General features: G+C 42.0%; 1 protein-coding gene across 1 annotated transcript in view; it reads left to right on the top strand.

Moving 5' to 3' along the window:
- The window catches only part of add1 (adducin 1 (alpha)), a 30,082-nt gene extending 10,971 nt beyond the window's left edge, over nt 1–19,111 (top strand). Inside the window, exons 2-16 of the mRNA XM_030767220.1 lie at nt 791–1,000; nt 2,732–2,894; nt 3,603–3,754; nt 4,554–4,634; nt 5,086–5,235; nt 5,623–5,766; nt 5,966–6,064; nt 6,303–6,473; nt 6,762–7,013; nt 10,593–10,688; nt 11,066–11,155; nt 12,475–12,561; nt 13,767–13,923; nt 15,673–15,756; nt 18,708–19,111. Coding sequence (XP_030623080.1) covers nt 806–1,000; nt 2,732–2,894; nt 3,603–3,754; nt 4,554–4,634; nt 5,086–5,235; nt 5,623–5,766; nt 5,966–6,064; nt 6,303–6,473; nt 6,762–7,013; nt 10,593–10,688; nt 11,066–11,155; nt 12,475–12,561; nt 13,767–13,923; nt 15,673–15,756; nt 18,708–19,015 — 2,229 coding nt within the window. The 5' untranslated portion in view covers nt 791–805 and the 3' untranslated portion in view covers nt 19,016–19,111. The remainder of the gene's footprint in view (nt 1–790; nt 1,001–2,731; nt 2,895–3,602; nt 3,755–4,553; nt 4,635–5,085; nt 5,236–5,622; nt 5,767–5,965; nt 6,065–6,302; nt 6,474–6,761; nt 7,014–10,592; nt 10,689–11,065; nt 11,156–12,474; nt 12,562–13,766; nt 13,924–15,672; nt 15,757–18,707) is intronic.
- Nucleotides 19,112–20,041: the final 930 nt, after the last annotated feature.

The following is a 20,041-nucleotide window of genomic DNA, read 5'->3' on the forward strand; positions in this document are numbered from 1 at the left end:
AGACATGCTGAGCACATAAGAGTTTTCCTATGTCTTTGAGACCCCCTTTTTCTTTGGAGACTAAGCAATGAACATTTCACTCACAGGACCAGTGACCATGCAGATCTCTGTTTAGTTGTGGGAAACCTTTCAATACCTCTGTCAGCTCTGTGACAGTAAAAGCTCACAGTATGTTAGCACAGACAGGTTTGTTCAACTCTGATCACAGCACTGAGATAAGAAATGTGTGGAATGGATTGGCGTACTGTAAAAGGGAATTTCACCAAGCCATAAAGTAATAGAGAGCTTCCTGGCAACCAGATCACATGACCTGGCAGCGGAGGCAAAAATAATGTAATTGTTTATGATTGGTTGGCGATTGATGCAAGTTGTTTTTCTCTCGGACAGTGTCTGTTGTTAACTGGCTCACTCTCAGTCGTCTATAGGGGCTTGGCGTGCTTTGCTGCTTGTTTTGGTTTTCTCTGATCTTCAGTAAGGTGGGAAGAAATTGTGCAGTCTCAGAACAATGTCTGTAGTTTTGATCTTGCCCACGTGGTCCATATGTAGACCAGTGCCCATGATGGAGAGGGTGCTGTTTTAGATCGCCCCTATTTAGACCATCACTGTGCCTTTCTGTTAATACTGTGCCTTCAGCAGTAATCTTTGCATTTTACATTTTGTTACCCTTGTTGTGATGGAATTATGAACAAAATTGTGGTGGTCTGTCTGTCTGGAATTTTGAAAGTGGGTACAATTTAAAATCCCTTTTTGTTCTCACCTGCTTACCGTTTGTCGGTTTCCCTTCTGTCAGGAGTGGACCACCAGAATGAACGGCGAATCAGGTGCAGGGGTGGTGACTGCCCCCCCTCCCACCAACCCTCCCCACAAGGAGCGTTATTTTGACCGTGTGGATGAGAGCAGTCCTGAGTACCAGAGAGAGAGGAACATGGCCCCTGACCTCCGACAGGACTTCAACATGATGGAGCAGAGGAAGAGGGTCTCCATGATACTGCAGAGCCCTGTAAGTGTACACACACACACACACACTCACACACACACACACACACACACACACACACACACACACACACACACACACACAAGGTCCCCATGAGACAGATAAAGACAAACACAGGCTCATATATGTGCATGCTCTTCATTGATCTGCAGATACACATGCAGAGTGGTGTTGTACTGTATACATACACTCCAATACTCTGAGAGTCAAGTGGTGTTGTATACATATGTGCACCCACACGCACTCACACAAATGAAAAGTGCTGTACGTAACTGTGGCAACAGCTCCCACAGCCAGTGTGTTATTTGACTGGAAAGGCTGGGCTCATGGCCTGAAATTAACCATCAGTCTGAGAAAATCAGGAGGCAGTTCCTGACCCAGTGAAGATCTTGTTACCAAATCAAAGCAAAATTTGAAACTGAAAGTGCTTCACAGTTATATTTGCTACACTGACATTTAAATTTCACTCAGAGAAACAACTAAACCTAAAGACTGTGAGTAAATGAGACCACTCAAGCATGCTGAAGCCTGAGTGGAGTGAGATGACATCGTATATTGTCTTAGCATTAACTATGAAGGTATGAAAAGGTCATTCAGTGCATATAGACCCACATACCTCCATTAGTGAATGATCCAGCATTATCTCTCAACAGTGTCTGTGTAAAATGGAATGACTGGGCTAGTGGCTCCAAACACTGTGCATTCAGTGAACATAAAACTCTCTGTGTCTTCTCTCTCTGTGCTCTCTGTGGTCTAACCAGTGTGGATACACTCAGTGCCCTGCACTGATAAAAAAAAAAAACCTCCCTGTTTATAAAATAGTTCACTCATTAGTAAAAGAAAGAGCATCTTTCTCCTGCTGTGGAGAGGAGAGAAAGAGAGGGGAGGTGATCATACCGCCCCTGTTCTTGTTATTTGTTTTGGTGTTGGGTAGGAGGAGAGAGTACCCCCAGGCACAACCTCCAGAAGGGTGAAAGGAATTCATCTGATTCTCTTTCTCTTTTAAAAAACAGAGCAAACACATGACTTGTGAAATCCGGTGTGTGTTCATAGTTAGAAATGAATTTATACGTGTATCAGGGATAATGTATGGTCATCATCAGTACTTAGCCAGTCGTTGGGCTCAAAGCAGAGGCGTATTTTAAAGTTAACCGTGTACATAAAACGTGTCTAAAACATAGTGGCAGTAGTTGAAGGTACCATAAATTTAAAAAACAGGGTAGACAGTTATTGGAAATACTCAAAACATCAGTCCGTGTCTGACTTGGTCAGTGTCTGACAGTGTATGTAGGCTGTGTGCTTATCATTCTGTACCTCTTGCTCTGCAGTGCAGCAGGCAGGTTTTTCCCCTTGGAGATCACCTATGACATTTCACGTCTACTATCATCATACATTTGATTGATTATACATTAGATCCCTTTACGACTCTGACAAAGAGCCTATCAGAAGGGACACGGGAGCCTAGATAAGAATGACACTGAATTACACGGGATACAGGAGGACATGAAAAAAGGACTTGAAGTATTAATTCATAATACAGACCTGGTGGAAGAATGTGGCAGATTTGTCACATGTGGGCACATATTGCCGTGTTCATTTCTAGAGGTTGATCTGACTCTTGCTGTGTTCTCATTAATAGCTCTAATTGTGCTGTCTTTTGACCAGCTGGTCTGATTGTCACTGTTTTGTCGACTCTCTGTTCTGAATGAAAGTCATGCTCTCATTTTCCTGTAGGCGTTCTGTGAGGAGCTGGAGACGCTGATCCAGGATCAGATGAAGAAGGGAAAAAATCCCACTAGCCTGCTGGCTCTGCAGCAGATTGCTGATTTTATGACCACTAGTGCACCCACGATGTACCCAGCAGCACCACAAGGAGGCATGGCTGCCCTCAACATGAGTGAGTGTGGAAACTTGCGCACACACACACACACACACACACACACACACACACACACACACACACACTTTTAGGCTTACAAACATGTATCTGCAACATCTCCTCTTAGAAGATAGCAAAGTACACTCAAACTCTCATTAAACGTGTAAACATATGCATACACACACACACACACACACACACCACTCTACGGGGAAAAAGAAGTAAGGGGCTCACTATCACTATTTCCTGTATGTTTACTCCCAAAGTGGCACAGACAAACACGTGGCAGTGCCCAGACACACTCTTTGTGTGAGATAACTGGATTAGCAGGGTAGTTAAAGCTACTCTATTGCACTGACAGAGCTGTGCCTATGTGACCCCAGACTGTGTACACTCACACACATGACTGTCTGCCTTATGTTACACATCTGCTCTCCTGTGCCACACCAATCTGTTGTAAGTGTCTGTTGCCCAGTATTTCTCAATTCACTTTTTACAGTCAGCAAGCCACTTGTCATTTTGCATCATTTAGGTGGATGCCCATGGAAATACTGTGGAATGTGTGAAAAGTAGATTGCTAACAACATGTTTTAGGGATGTACAATAACTAGATAAAAAAATTTAATTTAGGGATGAAATTTGCAACTGAAAATTTTAAGCTTACACATCCTTCAGAGACTGGTGTGTGTGTGTGTGTGTGTGTGTGTGTGCATTGGTGTATCTCAGGTCTGGGTATGGTGACTCCGGTGAATGACCTGCGTGGATCAGACTCTATAGCCTATGAGAAAGGAGAGAAGCTGTTGCGCTGTAAACTGGCCGCTTTCTACCGTCTGTCAGACCTGTTCGGCTGGTCCCAGCTCATCTATAACCACTTAACTGTGAGTACAACCCAACACAGGGAGTGCAGCCGAACACCGCAACGCAATGAAATGCAGCCAAACACAGCAAAGTGCAATGTGACGCCGCACATGATTTAATCCGACAGAGCAGAGCCTTACAGCTCAGTCTCAATAAACTTAACACCACCATAACACTATACTGCTTAACCCACTCAGGTCAGTCCACACATGGCACGTAAGTTGTAGCAGAGAGAAACATCCCACATGAACCACCTCAATCAAAACAGTGTCGTTTTTAACTAGCATATAAGGTCTCTTATGTATAACAGACATGTACAGTGTCCAACAAATTTACCCAAGTGGTATCTTTCACTCTCAGTAATTTGCCCAGCACTTTGCCTTTTAAAAATATCAGCAGTGCTGTGTGGCTGTATCTTTGCATTATAGGTGAGGGTTAATGCAATGAGTTTCAAAATGCTTTGGAGGTTTTGCATGTAGCTGCAGTTTAATGTAAAAGAGTTCATAAACAGCTTTACGAGTCCCTGCATGAAAGTGTATCCTCTGAATGAGTCAACAAGATGCATTATGCGTCTGTGTCTGGATCCAGTTACATAAACATTTAGTTTTAATGTGGGTTGAGTGGTTTTCTGTGTCTGAAAGGACAAGCTTGTCAGTGTTTCAGACTTGAAAAGACTTTGAAGTGAGGGGCATTGTAGAAGAGTAATGTTTGTTTAAGGCTCAGTAAAACTTTGCTGTGTGTGTGTATATGTGTGTCTGTGTGTGCTTTGTGTGCATGCCTGTGCCTTTATATGTGCTTGCATGCTGTGTGTCTTTACAGGTCAGGCTGAACTCCGAGCAGGAGCGTTTTCTGATTGTTCCTTTTGGGCTTCTGTTTAGTGAGGTCTCCGCCTCCAGCCTGGTAAGGCTCTACCTTAATCATTCTATCAAATGAATGGCTCATTTATCCTGACTGACACCAAAGATGGCCAATAGATGTACTTGGCCAGTTAATACGTGCATATTGATTTTGTTTATTTACTGGAAATGCCTGTAAGAATTTGTCTAGCTTTAAGATTTGTTGCGGAGGTTAGCTTTACCCGCATTTGAAGAACAATAGGGATATCAGCTTCACAAATCAAGAATTGACCAGATTGAGTACATTGTCACAATGTAGATGGATGATGGAGAGTATATCATCCAGTATAAAATATTAAACTGCTCGACCTTGATATTTTATCACATTCATGTATTTCTAAGTAAAAATCACAGTTCCTGAAACTCCGTCCTGTACGAAGACGGGTGTCGTCAAAGCATAAGCAGGCCTCTGCGGTACCATGCTGATGAAGTTTGTTCTCTGTCTTGTCCCCCAGGTGAAGATTAACCTGCAGGGGGAGATTGTAGACAGAGGCAGCACTAACCTGGGAGTTAACCAGGCTGGCTTCACTCTTCACTCCGCCATCTACGCTGCCCGCCCCGACGTCAAATGCATCGTCCACATCCACACGCCCGCCGGAGCTGCCGTATGTCTCACGCCGACCAACTGCTAGTGTCTGTGTTGTCGTTGTCCCAGGACCTGGGCTCATGTAATATGTGTGACGGATGGGTTTAGATTCTTGAGTGAGCAGGATATTGATTAACCCAAACAGAAACCACATCCCCCTGTTCTCATAGCTTTCAGTCAGGTCGACAAAGCACTGCTCTTCAACATGCAACATTACAAACTGAATAGATTTAAGCTTTGTCGGATATTCTCATGTCTTAATAAAATCATGAATTTTGTGTTTTAGATTGTTGGGTTATTATTTTGCTACAGCTTTTACCTTCTGCAGGTTGGTGATGTTGGATTTGGATCCGTGTTGTTGTAGTAAAGTTGGAATTTAAGTGAAGAGATGACTGTGAACTTTCAGGTGTCGGCTATGAAGTGCGGCCTGCTGCCCATCTCTCCTGAGGCCCTGTCGCTGGGCGAGGTGGCTTACCACGACTACCACGGTATTCTTGTGGACGACGAGGAGATGAAAGTCATTCAGAAGAACCTTGGCCCTACAAGCAAGGTACACACACACACACACACACCTGCCAGTCCCCCCCCCCCCCCATGTATGCTGTTGAACATAACTGTCGTGTTCTTCGCGTCTCTTTGGTTGAATACTAAATTAAAAAAATTCAGGGAAGGAACTGAATTTTGGTAAATGGAATAAGACTATGAATGGAGGAGAACAGGTTCGAGTGTGAGGTCTCTTTGTGCCGTAGGTGATGATTCTCAGAAACCACGGCCTGGTGTCAGTAGGGGAGACTGTTGAAGAGGCATTTTACTACATCCGTAACCTGGTCACTGCGTGTGAGATTCAGGTAAGAGAAACACTCACCGTGAGTGGAAAAGAGCAAATGTTGTGGTCAGTCAAATGACAACCACATGTTGGCATGCCTGTTACTTAAAAAAAACAAAACAAAAAAAAACCCTGTTGTGTGAGTGATGGAGTGATGTTGACAGTGTGTGTGGGTATATTTCCTGACATAAGTGATATGGCAGTGAGTGTCGTGAATGGGCCATTCTGGTGACAGCTGTGTCTGTTTCTGTGTTTGACAGGTGCGTACTCTGGCCAGTGCTGGTGGTCCTGATAACCTGGTGATGTTGGACCCAGAGAAATACAAAGCCCGGCCACGGCACCCAGAGCCGGCAGAGGAGGGGTCTGGTCAGCCCAAATGGCAAGTTGGAGAGCAGGAGTTTGAGGCCCTGATGCGCATGCTGGATAACCTGGTAGGAAATACTGTGTCATCATGATCTTACCATCATGAATATCTACTCGCTTCTTGTGACGTACACCTCTTGGGCGCATTCTACAGTTACCTTATGTGAACCAGTACATAATATGTGAAAGAACAATTACAATAGATTAAGATGCTTTCTCTCTCTCACTTACCACCTAACGCCCCCTCTCTTAACTGGCCTTGTGGCCTCTTTCTCTCTCTCTCTCTCTCTCGCTCTCTCTCTCTCTTTTTCTCTGACTCTCTCTCTCTTTCTCTTTTTTCCCCCTTCTCAATGCAGGGTTACAGGACAGGTTACCCTTACCGTTGCCCCGCGCTGCGTGACAAAGCTAAAAAGTACAGTGACGTAGAAATCCCTCCGTCAGCCATGGGCTTCTCCTATGCGGAGGACAGTGACTCGGGCACCCGCTCTCCTCTCAAACACAGCTTTCAGAGGCAGCAGCGCGACAAGGCTCGCTGGCTCAACTCCGGGCGGCCGGACGAAGCCTGCGAAGACGGGCCCGATGGGGGCAGCCCGAAGGCGAAGACTAAGGTGTGGACGAACATTACACACGATCACGTCAAACCCTTGCTGCAGTCTCTCTCGTCCGGTGTCTGCGTGCCAAGCTGTCTTACCAACTGCTTGGTCTGTGCCTACCTTATTGTTCATAGTTTAGATGTACTGCTACATCTGAGGCAGCTGGTTAGGCACCCTTGGTCTCGGACGGGAAAAAATTAGGACCAGAAGGCTGCTTCGTTTGCCTTGTGCTTTCCCCTCCTGTCTTACTCTCTGAGCTACGTAATCTGGAGATCAAATTTGTGATTTTACGACCTGTTCCCGTGACATTTTTGCTCTTTCTACTCGCGTCCTCTGTTCTTGCTGCTGTGCAGAGCTAAAGTTCCCTTGACTGCTAAAGATGTAGATGCGTATAGATATACACTGGCCGCCTCTGTGTGTTCTAAAGGTTAAATCCCTTGTGGTGTTTCCCTTCATCCTACCAGTTCTGTAACGTGATCTCTCCTGCTCTATCGTATAGTAAATGTTCGGCCTTTTTCTCCCTTTAAACTCTCTTGAGCAGTTTTACTGGTCTATGAAATGTAAGTCACAGTCTCAAGTCAGAGTCCCACCTCCGCACAGTGAACGACGGGGTCAGAGGGTGCCCCTCCAGCTGCCCAGTGCATGCTTGTGTTGCATGAATTATCAGGTGCATTATGGGTAGTCCCCCGGAGGACCGGGATTATGTGGCATGCGCCCATTGTGGGTGTGGCTGACTTCTGTTGCTAACCACTAATGCTTTTTACGGATTCCTGTTTCTGTTCCTGTTTTTGTTGTTCTGTTTGTTTGTGCTAACTTTTGATGAGGCAATGAGTTATTACTCATAAAAGCCAGGGAAGCTTGAGATTAGTCTGTAAGGTTGAATTTTTACAAGTTTGTCCTAAGCACTTAGTCTGTCAGACTGTATTCAGTCTTCTAAAATGATTTTTTTTTTTTTTCACTCAGTCAGTCAAATATGAGGAAGGACTGCTTTTTCAGGCTTCTCCAGTGCCTCTTAATGTGATGGCCAGTGTGTTTTAGCCGTAACCTCATACAAATAGTTCATCATTTATAGTTACTTTTAAATTTTTTTTTTTCTTTACCATGAAGTAGACATTTTCTCTCATAAGAAACAAATGTATGTGGATGAAGCAATATTTTTGCACATAATACTTTTACTTGGAATAGTCTTTTTTGATACATAGTTGCCTCTAACTGGAGGACCGTCAGTGATGATGGGCGAAATAAACTATTGCTTCTTTTGATTGTGAAAGTGCTTTAGAAACGAGCATGTTTTTGTTCCTGCTCTACTGGCTGATCCTTCCTGCACTCTCCACTGGTGCCTTCTCTATGAAGCCACAGTGTGCGTGAGTGTAACGAGGGCTCAAGTCTGCCTGCTAGTGGTATGGACTTGTAACTGACGTCATAGCTTGCTCTTTTTATGACCTCAAGTCCCATCTGTAACCAGCCCATTTGCTTAAAGTTATCTTTTAAGTTTCTTTTCTTTTTTTCTTTCATAAATTACAACAAAATCTTTAATTTCCCTTGAGTTTTCCCAAGCATGAGTTGATTTTTAATGTAATCAAACAAAAGAAGAAAAAGAAAAAAAAAAAAAAGTTCAGTTTTATCGTTCTTAACTCTTCAAACGATTATCTCTAGTGGGAGAGTATGGGCGAGTGTTGTGTTTTGAGACTCTAATCGTGATCAGTGAGTATTTTCATGTTTACATGTTCATCCCATGTGCACCTTGCTCCTGCGTCCCATGTGGAAACCTCTCCTCATCCAGTTTTAGTTCCTCTCTAAACATTTTTTTAATTTCTTGAAGTATAACAACAGTTAAAACAATAAAATTAAAATAATCCATAGCTATCCATGCTACTGTCCCCAAACCTGGTGCTTACTTCGCTGTTGGCAAAAACCCATCTGAAATATGAAATAATTACTAAGCATGAAGAGTACAGATACATGCTCTTGCTTTTCATTTCTCATCTCAGTATGGGAGTGAGAGACATTATGCGTCTCCCCCTTATGGCAGAGCGCCCCCAATACTTCTGATGTATTTTCCCTTTGATCAAACACCCTCCTTAATATTTATCCATGCAATTAAGCCTCCTCCTTGATACTTATATAGGTTTGTACACGAATATTTAACCGCTAAACATAATTTGCATTATTAAATTACCACACTCTTACTTTGATGTATGAACCAGCACATTTTACAGACAGTAGTAGAGCTGACCCAGGCCAGCTGTTTTAACGTAACTGGCTTTACTTTAAGTCCCTGTCCTCTGGGAAAGTTGCTCTATGAATCTGTACATCTTAGATAGACCAGTGCCTTATGTGTGTCCTCCCTTTCTGTATGTGTGTGTGTTGTCCCCTATGTCAGCCTGATAAAAGACTAAGGCGATGTCCACTCTCACACTGCACTGCCAATGCCTAGCACACTGAGCTTTCGCCTCACCCCCCCCCCCCCCCCCCCCCCCAACACAGTCTCTCATTCTGTAATGCCTTCTCTATCTCTCTCTCTCTCTCTCTCTCTCTCTCTCTGTGTGCCTCTTCTCTTCAACTCAGGGTTTATCTTTCTTTTCCTACTGTGTATTCTACAGCACAAGTATCAATGATGATGAGGATTATCACACAGCACTGAGCTCTAGAATGGTTTAACATATGGAGAGATTAAGAATGAACCTCTGAATAAGTCTTTTAGACTGCGGTCAGATTAGGAATAAGATTCAGACTGTTTTCGAATGTGCTCAGATTAAGAATGAGTTTTAAATTGTGGTCAGATTAAGAAAAGCCTTTAGAATGTTCAAATATGGTTGGATTAAGGTTGGTCTTCAGAGTGTTTTAGAATGTGGTCAGATTAAGTGTAAATAGAAACAGGCAATAGTTTTTATTCAGACGAATGTTCAGGCTTCATACGCTGGATAGCAGAATGACTTACACTTTAAAAAGTGAGTTCAGAAGCAGCCACTGACATATTTTTTCCCCTACTCTTCACATATATGCCAGTGGGCTTTACCTGACATTTTACAGTTATGTCGAGGTGAAAACAGTTGTAATGTAGACAGTAGTCAAGTAGATCAGTTTTACTGATGCAATACAGATTTTCTCATTAATTTCCACTGTTTTATTGCACTCATATTTCAGCCTCTTCTCTGTAGGGCTTTAGTTTAAAGGCATTCGTAGACATCAGCTGGGTCCGCCATGTAATTATAATATTTGTGTGTTTCAGATGTCATTTCAGTGACTTGCTGTGTTGATATCAGTATTCTCTTCATAGTGAAAGAGTTGCTTTATTCCCTTTTAGAGTTGTAGCAGTCATGCAGGCCTTCAAAACTATCCAAACTGTATCTGCATCATCATTGTTTTGTTGCTCTGTGGTATAATTATTAAAAATTATCATTTTGATTTTCTACATTTTAATATATATATATTTTGTCTGGGAAGCATGATGTATATCATTGTGTAAAGCCTGTGTAGTTTTTTTTTTTTAAATTATTATTATTATTATTATTTCTGTGCTTGTTTTTATTCTTTCTTTTTTCTTGGTTAGCGATTGGTGGTTTGCTATAATCTGTCCTTTGGTAATTACAGTGGACCAAGGAGGAGAGCCTTCGTCAGGCCGCTGTGGCCAATCAGTTTGTTCCTCTCAACACAAATCCCAAAGAGGTCCAAGAAATGCGCAATAAGGTCTGTTACCTCACGCCGGTCGATGCATACGCACGTGTTTGTGTTTTCACAGGCGTAGTGTCATTTTTCAAGTATACATTTTGGTTATTTTCAATGAAGTTTCAGCTTCACAAAATCAAAGTTATTGCAGTTCTGCTTAAATTTTGTTTGACGTTCATTGTGATGGCACGGTCTGAGTTCATTCAGATCGACTCAAGTTGTTTTAGTGGGATGGAGATTCTGTCTGTTATTTCACAGGAGTACTCTGTAGACTACTCTGCAGCGAAGGTGCCGTTCTACTATTTCAAAGTGTTAAGAACTTTTCCCAGAGCAGGCATTTCATTAGAATCAAGTCATGGTTCAAAGCAACAGCGCCTTCTCTCTCTCTTTCCTCGTAGATCCGTGAGCAGAACCTGCAGGACATTAAGACCGCAGGCCCACAGTCCCAAGTGCTGTCTGGAGCCATAGTGGATCGTTCCTTTGTGCAGGTGAGTCTGAAGTTTCCCCTTGTCTCCTGTGCTCACTTGTCAGGCTAGGACCTACATGTTTCCCATACTGCTTTAGAACCCTGCCCTGCCCTGCCCAGAAGTGTAACTGTGACGTTATTCTTTGACTGCAGAAAGAGTCTATTTGGGAGGTGAGTATGGGAGAGAGGTAAACTCATGTGTGCTTACAACCCCAAAACCCTGGGTTGTGTCCATCTTTACCTTGGTTGGTCAGTTGGTTTGCTGTGCCATATCTGCTGTTTTTTCTTTTCTTTTCTATCTTTTTTTTTTTTTTTTTTTTTTTTTTCTGATTTTCCTCGGAGATAAATGACTTGAGTACTTTCAAGACATGACTGCAGTGCCGTGAAGTCAGTGTTTTATTATTTGTTCATGCAACGTGGTGGGTTTGCACGTTTCTCATAGCGATGTTTTTGCTGACCCATTCCTGTTCAGTTCAGCCCAGCCTTCTCATTGGCTTTTAGCGGGTTGCTAGTCAGACCTAACGTGTATCAAAACCCTTGCCCACTTGCTGCATAGTGTGTGTTCTGAGGGTGTAAGTAGTATTTTAGCCTTAGTGCCATCTGCCAAATCCGTCTTGTGTCCTAACAGATGATTAAAAATTAACATAATCTCAAAGAAGGTGACTGTGAGTAAGAGAAAAGAAAAGTTATTATATTAAAACCATTTACCCAAAGACAGCTTCTACAGTTGAAGGGAACATATATTTTAGAAAATAATGTGGAATGTCACCTTTGATTAAATGACCAAACCTCAGTAAGCAAAAACATTCATTAAGTGAAATTTTACTTGGAAACATAAAGCACTTTATCAAATGCATTGCAGTTGTTCTAGAGCTGCTACAGCTAAAACTCTTAAGTGCGTATGGTTTTTGTTGAAAGCCCATGCAAGCCTGGTTAAACGGAGTCTGATCCAGTGCCTTAGCGCTCGGCCGGACTCCCTGAGCATGTCTTACTGCTCGTAGCCGTTGTTCATGTCCCTGAGCTCCGTGAGTGGTTTGACTAGCACACGTTTCGGTGTAGTGTTGCAGTGCATGACCTTGGATCATTTGAGTCTGCCCCATTTGCTTCTTATGAAATGTGCTCTGCATGTTTGGAGTGTGTGTGTGTCTGTGTGTTGAATGTGTATATGAGTGCTAGTTCCAGTCGTGTGTGTGTGTGTGTGTGTGTGTGAGAGAGTGAGGGAGAGGACATGTACGTCTGTCTGAATAGCAATATATGAGTGAGTGTGTGTGTGTGTGTGTGTGTGTGGATGTAGATATCAGGGGCTGGGTAATGCACTCCTCACCAGGTTTACTATTGCAGGATGCTCCTCTGTCTGACTGTACGGAGACAATCGAAGGCCTTGACATGTCAGAGCAGAACTATAGCCCTGCTAGGTCTATTAGAAAGGTACATCCTGCTCTAACTTAAAATAGATAACTCAATGTATTCCTTCATCTTCATGCAAGAGAATGTGTTGTGATTGGAATATCCCCAAACTGCATTGCAGTTTCATTTTTCATCACCTTTTCTGATTTGTGTCTCCATGAAAAAAAGCTAGAGAACACTGGAATGGATTTCATGGCAGCTAGAGCTAAAACTTATAGCGTGTAATGGCACATTTGCAACATGGTGCTTTGCTCATTAAAATGACACTAACATACACCATTTTAAAATGCTTTAGAATTTGTATTGCACTTTTATTGCAGATCTGCAGAGACATCTAGATTGAATACACACAGCAAAATATGTCCTCTAGTTAAGGGGGTTTTAAGGAATGAAAAAAGGGTAAATGCAATTGTGTTTGTGTTGTCACAGTAGACAACACATGGTGTCTAATGTGTATCATTATAATTAAACATGTGAATCACTAACATGTTAAGAATGATCGACTCAGTCAAAGAGGTTGTCATCTTCTTCAATATGTGTTATGCTCTTTGTGCAGTATAATATCATATATAATACTGTGTCTCTTGAAAATAGTGTCTTGTTTGTTTAAAACAAATCTACTCCAAGTCTCCTCTTTGAACTAGTGTTATTTATGTTCTCTGAGGTCAACCCAGTTTCCATCTGTCTACAGTGTCTAAAGGAGATTTTTCCTGCTCTGTGGCAGTAATTTCACCATGTGACTCACTTTGTAACTTCTTTGTCTGTTTCAAAGTTTCTTTGAAATCATTGACGACTTCTGCACTTTTTCTTCTTCATAAAATATTACTACATAAACACTATTTCAGACAAGAGTTGTACAGAGGGCACATGGAAACTGGACCAAGCCATATCACATGACTCATATATTTTGTCAAAGTTATTTGTTTTGGTTAACTGTTCAGTTCTTTTGGGCAGAACATGCTCTCTCTACGCCAGGGCCTTGTCTAACTTGGGTCTCTCTTATTCAATACATTTTACTGTTTAACAACATGACCAAAACAAGAAGTGAGACTTGGGTCTCCCATATTTAATACATTTTACTGTTTAACAACATGACCAAAACAAGAAGTGAGACTCTAAAGCAGTTTTTAATCGGACAACAGATTTTAACGCTCGTCAGTATTTTGTTGTGTGTCAGTCTTTTACCTCTCTGTGTATGTGTTGTATGTCCTTGTCTTCACACGTAGGGGGAGCTTGTGACGGCCTCCAAAGCCATCATTGAGAAAGAGTACCAGCCTGTGGTTATTGTTAGTAAGACTGGACCGAACCCCTTCACCAAGCTCACCGACCAGGAACTGGAAGAGTACCGTAAGGAGGTGGAGCTCAAACAGAAAGGCCCGGAAGGTAAGAGTGCTCTCCTCCACATTCTCTCTCTTTCTCTTTCCTGTTCAGCTGACCATTTCTTGTCAGCTGTCAGCTGTTGACTCCTCGTGGTGTTGAACTATCTAGTGAAAATCTTTAGTTGGACAAGTGATCAAGAGATTCTTCCTCAGACTGCGTAAGTACTTGTATTGTTACAGAACTGTCTTTGTTTTTTTAATCCTTAACATAGCCTTCTGGTTATAGGCTCAAGAGGTAACAGACTCATATATGTTTACATATCAGGATAATATAACTGAGACCAATGGATGGTTGTTTGTAAACTCGTAGCAGAATGTCATCCTTTTGTCAGAGCTCCACATTTACTGCTTTCAGTCTGTGGGATGTAGTTCAGCCTTTTGTGACCCCACAGCCATGGAAAAATGCTGTTGTGTTGCATCCAGTGCAGGTGGAGGAATCAGCCATGTTGGGTCTATCACATTCAGGGGATACCCAGCACCCCCCTCAGCCCTCAGGCCCCCCCTCAACACAGGAAAGCAATGGCACAGAGGAGCCACAGGTCACAGCTGCCCCACCCCCTTCTTATAACCCCAGCAGGGGTGCAGATTCTGGGGCAGTGTCAAGTCAAAGCAGTCCTGGAGACTCTGGTCCTCCAGAATCTCCCCATAAGGAGTTTCACTGTGCTGTTCTGAAAGCACTCCAAATCAACACAGAACGGGTCACCTGCTCTCACACCGAACCCAACAGTGAGGCTGCAGGTACCCTCGGAGCTCTGCCCGATTGCCTTGTCATCTCTCCATCCATCCCGCCTTCCTTTCATCAGTCCATTCTGCCCACGGGAGACCTTTTCTCTCTCTCTCTCTCTCTCTCTCTCTCTATCCTTCTCTGGTTTAAATCTGTTTCTTTCTCCTTTCTCTTTTCCTCCTCTTCTCTCCCGCCCACAACTTTTCTTCCTTGTTTATATCTGTCCTTTCTATCCCACCTATGTTTTTTGATACCTCTCCTCCTGTGTTCTCGCCTTCTCTTTCCTCCCGTTTCCAAAAACTCCCTCCTCCGACGGTCTGATTTAACTGTCATCTAACCCCTGAATTCTAAATCTGATTGGTCTCTGAGGTCAGTGTGAAAAAGGACCCAGTTGTTCCATTAAGCGATGGCACAGTGACTCCTCTCCTAACCGGGATTCATGGTCTGCTCGCTCTGTACTAATACTCTGGCGTGTGGTGCCTACAGTTGAAGCCTTCACTGCCCATGGGCTCGCGGTGTGGGAGGTTCTGTGGTATTTATGGGGTGAAGGTGGACTCTTGACATGTCCTCTGTTGTTTGTTTTTATTTAATCTCTTGTGAGCAGCATTCTCTAATCAACACCTGTGATCCCTCCTGCTCTATTTGTGTGTCTTGATGTTTTTTAAGAAAATGGGAGAAATTGAAAAATTCCCCAGCTGTGTGATCAGTTACACTTGTATAATGGTTCTAATCCAATACTTTGATCAACTTTGTAAAATGACATTTGAACATTTGCCCGATTTTGTAGGTGTAAACAACAGATGAATGACAGTGATTTGATGTTAGCATCTGGATTTAATGATTTTCAATCCTTCATTTGCAAATGCCCAAATATTTTGTGGTTCACTAATGCTGTTGTTAGAAAATCCTCAGGGTAAATTGAACTTGTTACTTAATCATATTTTTAATGGATTGGATTACAATGTATATGGCAAATAAGAACCTGTTGGCTCGCTCTTCGCACAAAATACTCATTTTCCTCCGCTTTAGATCAGACCCAGGAGCCTGAAGAGGAAGTTAAGGATCCAAGCCCCACCCGCACCCCGCCTAGCACCCCAATCAGAGCAGAGGAAGGTAGGTTCAGAGGTCCACTGGAGTAGTTTCGGGCATGACTTCTCCTGGTTGAATTGTTTCGGAGTGCCTCAGGGGTCAATAATGTGAATGCTATGATTCCTGTCTATGACTCCTCTGTGTGTGTTCTGTAACTGTCATTGTCATGTATAAGTGTTGGTTTGTCTCTGTAATAATAGACCAAGAGGATCTCATTGATATTTTTGCTTCTTTTCTGCTGTCCCCAGCAGAAGCAAATTTAAGGCAGCAGTATTTAACTGATAAATATATAAAAATATATTCCAATTTTTGTCACGCAATCTCTAAATTTCAGACTTTGAGTGTTGGATTTTATTATACAGGAGAGGCCATTAGAAATGATGTTTTTTAAGTTCTGATATCTAGTGGTATACAATGTCTAATATTTTATAAGTAGTGTCTCCCTTTTTAAGAGCTTGGCATATCATTTTTTTTTAGTTTCAGAGATTGATATGGACTATCTGTTTATTGAGATGTATAGTTTTTCCTTTGTTACTCTAAATACATTCCCTCTCAAGTTCTCAGAAATCTCATTTTCCCTCTTGGTCTTTATTACATTTGGATTACACCTATACTATCAGACAGGGAAAACTTTGTTACAGTTGTTCTAATAAACAGACTGTCTTCCAGATCATACACACTAACACAGGAATAAATATCCATTTTGGACGTCCCGTTAATTTGTGTGAATTTAAGTCCCGTAAGTCATAGTCATAGTTTTGAATATCAAGTCAGCTGCTACGAGCAGGCATATACAAATCTTCATCAGTATTGTCAGATTAAAACAGGCCTACAAAGGTGAAGAGAATGTGATTATCTGTCACTTGGGTGTAATCTGATTTCAAATGGGTGTCATATGGGTGTATCCCTTGTCTCTTTATCTTTCTCATTCACTTCTCATACTCATTTCTCTGGGTTTACTAAGAATGGCTCTGAGTCCATTCTTTTTTCTCCCGGTGGTCTGTGTCCTGTTTTTTTCTGTTTGTTTTTGTCCAACTTTAATTTTTTTATTTTAATTTAACACAGTGCCTGTGATTTGACTTGCATAGACATTTTTTCTACTTGTGCTTTTTCTTCTTTGTGGCTGCGTTACAATCAGGAGATGGAAATGCAAAAGAGTACCTGTTGCCATAGTAAGTACTGTCCCCATACTCCCCTCCATGCCTGATTTAACTCCTCCCTGCATGGCTTCACCTTCTCACCCTCTGTGGCCTAACTCATTCGCTGGGGTTGATGTTTTTTTTTTTTAATCACTAACACTCTTCTGGTTTCCTTTTGTTGGTGGGGGATATCTTAGAGGATTTTTGCACTATCACTGACTCTCTCTCAAGCCATTTTGTGAATGGCTACAGTTTTTATGGACAGAACTTCCTTATCAAAAGCGACTTGATGATTATATAATTTGTACTAATCCGTTTATTAAATCATTATAATCCAGATGGGAAACTCTTTCTGGGCCTCTTTCCGTGGGACTAAAATGCTAAATTACGTTTTCTAAAGATGCTTAACGAAGAAAAAAAAAAAAGATTTAGAATTTGTGTTACTCTGAGATGAACCCAGCAACAAATCTCTTCCTATTAACCCCTGGACTTTTCCTCACTCTGAACTTTTTCAACTTTTACATAAAAGTGTTTACAATTTTTCAACTGCTCTGTAAAATCCTCTTGACGGTTTAGATCAGGTAACGTATGAATATTATGTCTCTATTCCAGATGGTCCTTTCCTCAGGTATACTATATTCTCTTTTTTCCTCTTGATGGAGTGTTTCCTCTTGTAGAAAGTGCTTTTTCAGCTTGCAGATTGTGAAGCTTGTAGATGGCTTAGCCAGAAGTTGCCAAACAGTTGCCTTGTCTAAATTGTTTACATACGTCCTTTGAAGTTTTGTTTGGCTTTGCTTGATGGTTTGCCCTCATTCATCAGTGTAGGAGTATTGGCACGGAGTATGTGAGTTTTAAATTCAATATTGGATATATATGGTGCATTTTGGGTTTTTGTGATGCCCCTACGAATGAGCTGTAAGCTGGTGCTTGATATATGAGATCCTCTGCATATCTGCAAGAACAGCAAACATAGCAACCATAGCTTTAAAGGGGCTGCTACATAGATATGTGTGTCCTGAGAACTGCATCAGTTGGCATTGTGATACCTTGGAGGCATGACTGAATATCAGATTGGATGGGTGATGACATGTTTTCTGAAAAGCAGTGGCTATTCTCCTTATGCTGTCAGATCTGAACACAGTTCAGTGAAATGTTCAGGAAAGTAATATACTTCAAATCTGTGCATGGAAAGCTATAATCACTGAAAACCGTAATGATCAAAAAGGCTTTCATAAAAGTATGCCACTCTGATTCACAGAGAATTATTACAGACAAATTAATTTGCTGGCCAAATTTTTGAACAAAGTTTACTTTTGCTAAAGTGCTGTGAAGAACTCAAAGCGGCTGTGTTATTTTCGAAATAATGTTCTGTTTGTAATATTACTCGGGGCCTATTTTTGGTGTTGTTTTATATCAGCATTGTTCTCTGAGTATGTGCTTGTATGCATTATTAGGACTATACTTTAATTGATTGCTTTTTTTTTTTTTTTTTACTTTTCTGACAGAACAAAAGATTATAGCTAAATGAGTACTTACAGCAACAGGCTAGTGTAATTTGAGAAAACTGAACTGTAGTGTATTTAGATAGTGATTATTGACAGTACAGTGTTCAGTTTATGGTTTCATTAGAAAATGCTCTTCTGTTGGGGATTAGTATGGACAGGCAGTGTAAAGCTGCTGTTGCAGAAGTGGAAACCGAAAGGGACCTGAACTGACTTTGTTCTCAGTAAATGGCATGGGCCGTCCAGCATGCAGGTATTCCCCAATCTGACTGTTTTTTTTCCCCCCTCTCACTTTTCCACCTCTCTCCCACTTCCCTTTCCTCCCGTTCCACAGAGGTGCAGCAGGAGCAGACTCTGAAAGACGACAGTGATCCCGCCACTTTAAGACAGACCCTGCCTGACCTCACCCCAGATGAACCCTCTGAAGTCGCCGCTCTTCCTGCAGAAGATCCCGCCCCCACCCAAACAGTCCCCGCCTCCCAGCCAGAGGGGGAGGAGCCTGTTGCCCCCGACGACACAGCGGACGCAGCTGCCGGCGACCAGGGCAGCGACGAATCTCCCAGCAAATCCCCCTCAAAGAAGAAGAAGAAGTTCCGCACTCCCTCTTTTCTCAAGAAAAACAAAAAGAAGACCGAGACTTAGGGAGAAGTCCGCCGCAACAACGGGCCACATCCATCCTCCTTCTCCTCCATGATTTGTCTCTTTCATTTGTTCTCTTGGCTTTTATCTTGTGTTGACCTCTAGTGTGTGCCAATATATAATTTTTTTTTTTTTCTTTTCAATTTGGGTTGAATTGCTTTTTAAAGTTTAACTCTTGCCTGTAGTGGCGATCTGCAGGATCACGTCAGGCGCATTGCAGTTCTGTGGCTTGTAACGCATGCCTGTGTCAGCCCACAATTGACGTGAGCAGCAGAAAATTGTTTTTATCCTGCTTTTTTTTTTTTTTTTTTTTTTTAATAATTAAGATGTATTACTAAACTCAATTAACCACTAGAATGTATTGGGATTGTATCAAAGTGTCTTTTTGAAAGTAACGCAAAAAAAAGAGAAACTTTTATTCCTGTAACTAGTGGTCAGTCCATAATTGAAATGTATCCAACGCATGGTGCTGAATGATCACATCTATTCAAAATTCAACTTTATCATTTTTAAAGGGCAAATGCTGGATCCCCATTAACAGCAGATTCATTAACAGCATTTTATTGGGTGTTACGTAATCATGAGTTGGCAAAAGCAGATACCAAAAGATGACACAATTCACTAAATACTAAACAAGCCTCTGGTTAAGAGCTTACATTGCTCTTAATGCTCTTAAACCAAGGACAGAGCTGTGATATGATTGTTGTAAATGGCAGTTTTGCAGCTCCGGTCCTAGGGACCCACAAAACAGCATACTGATTCATCTTATCCCCTTTTTATTTAGCCTTTGGCCTGGAGAACTGGGTGTGCTCGTCTTGGTACTGGCCAGAATGTGCTGTCAAGTGGGTTCCCCAGGACTGGAGCTGAGAACAGCTGCTTTATTTTAGATGTTTGTTTTATCACGCTTAATAGTACGAGTGAGCATTGGTGGAGGAGTGTGCAAAACCCTTTGGCACGCAGATCATGAAAAATCATAATTTGGTTGTCATTTTATAAACAGCTAATATTTCTTCGACCAAATGAAACATG

Source organism: Chanos chanos, chromosome 3 (genome assembly GCF_902362185.1).
Source record: "Chanos chanos chromosome 3, fChaCha1.1, whole genome shotgun sequence".
Taxonomy (NCBI): Eukaryota; Metazoa; Chordata; class Actinopteri; order Gonorynchiformes; family Chanidae; genus Chanos; species Chanos chanos.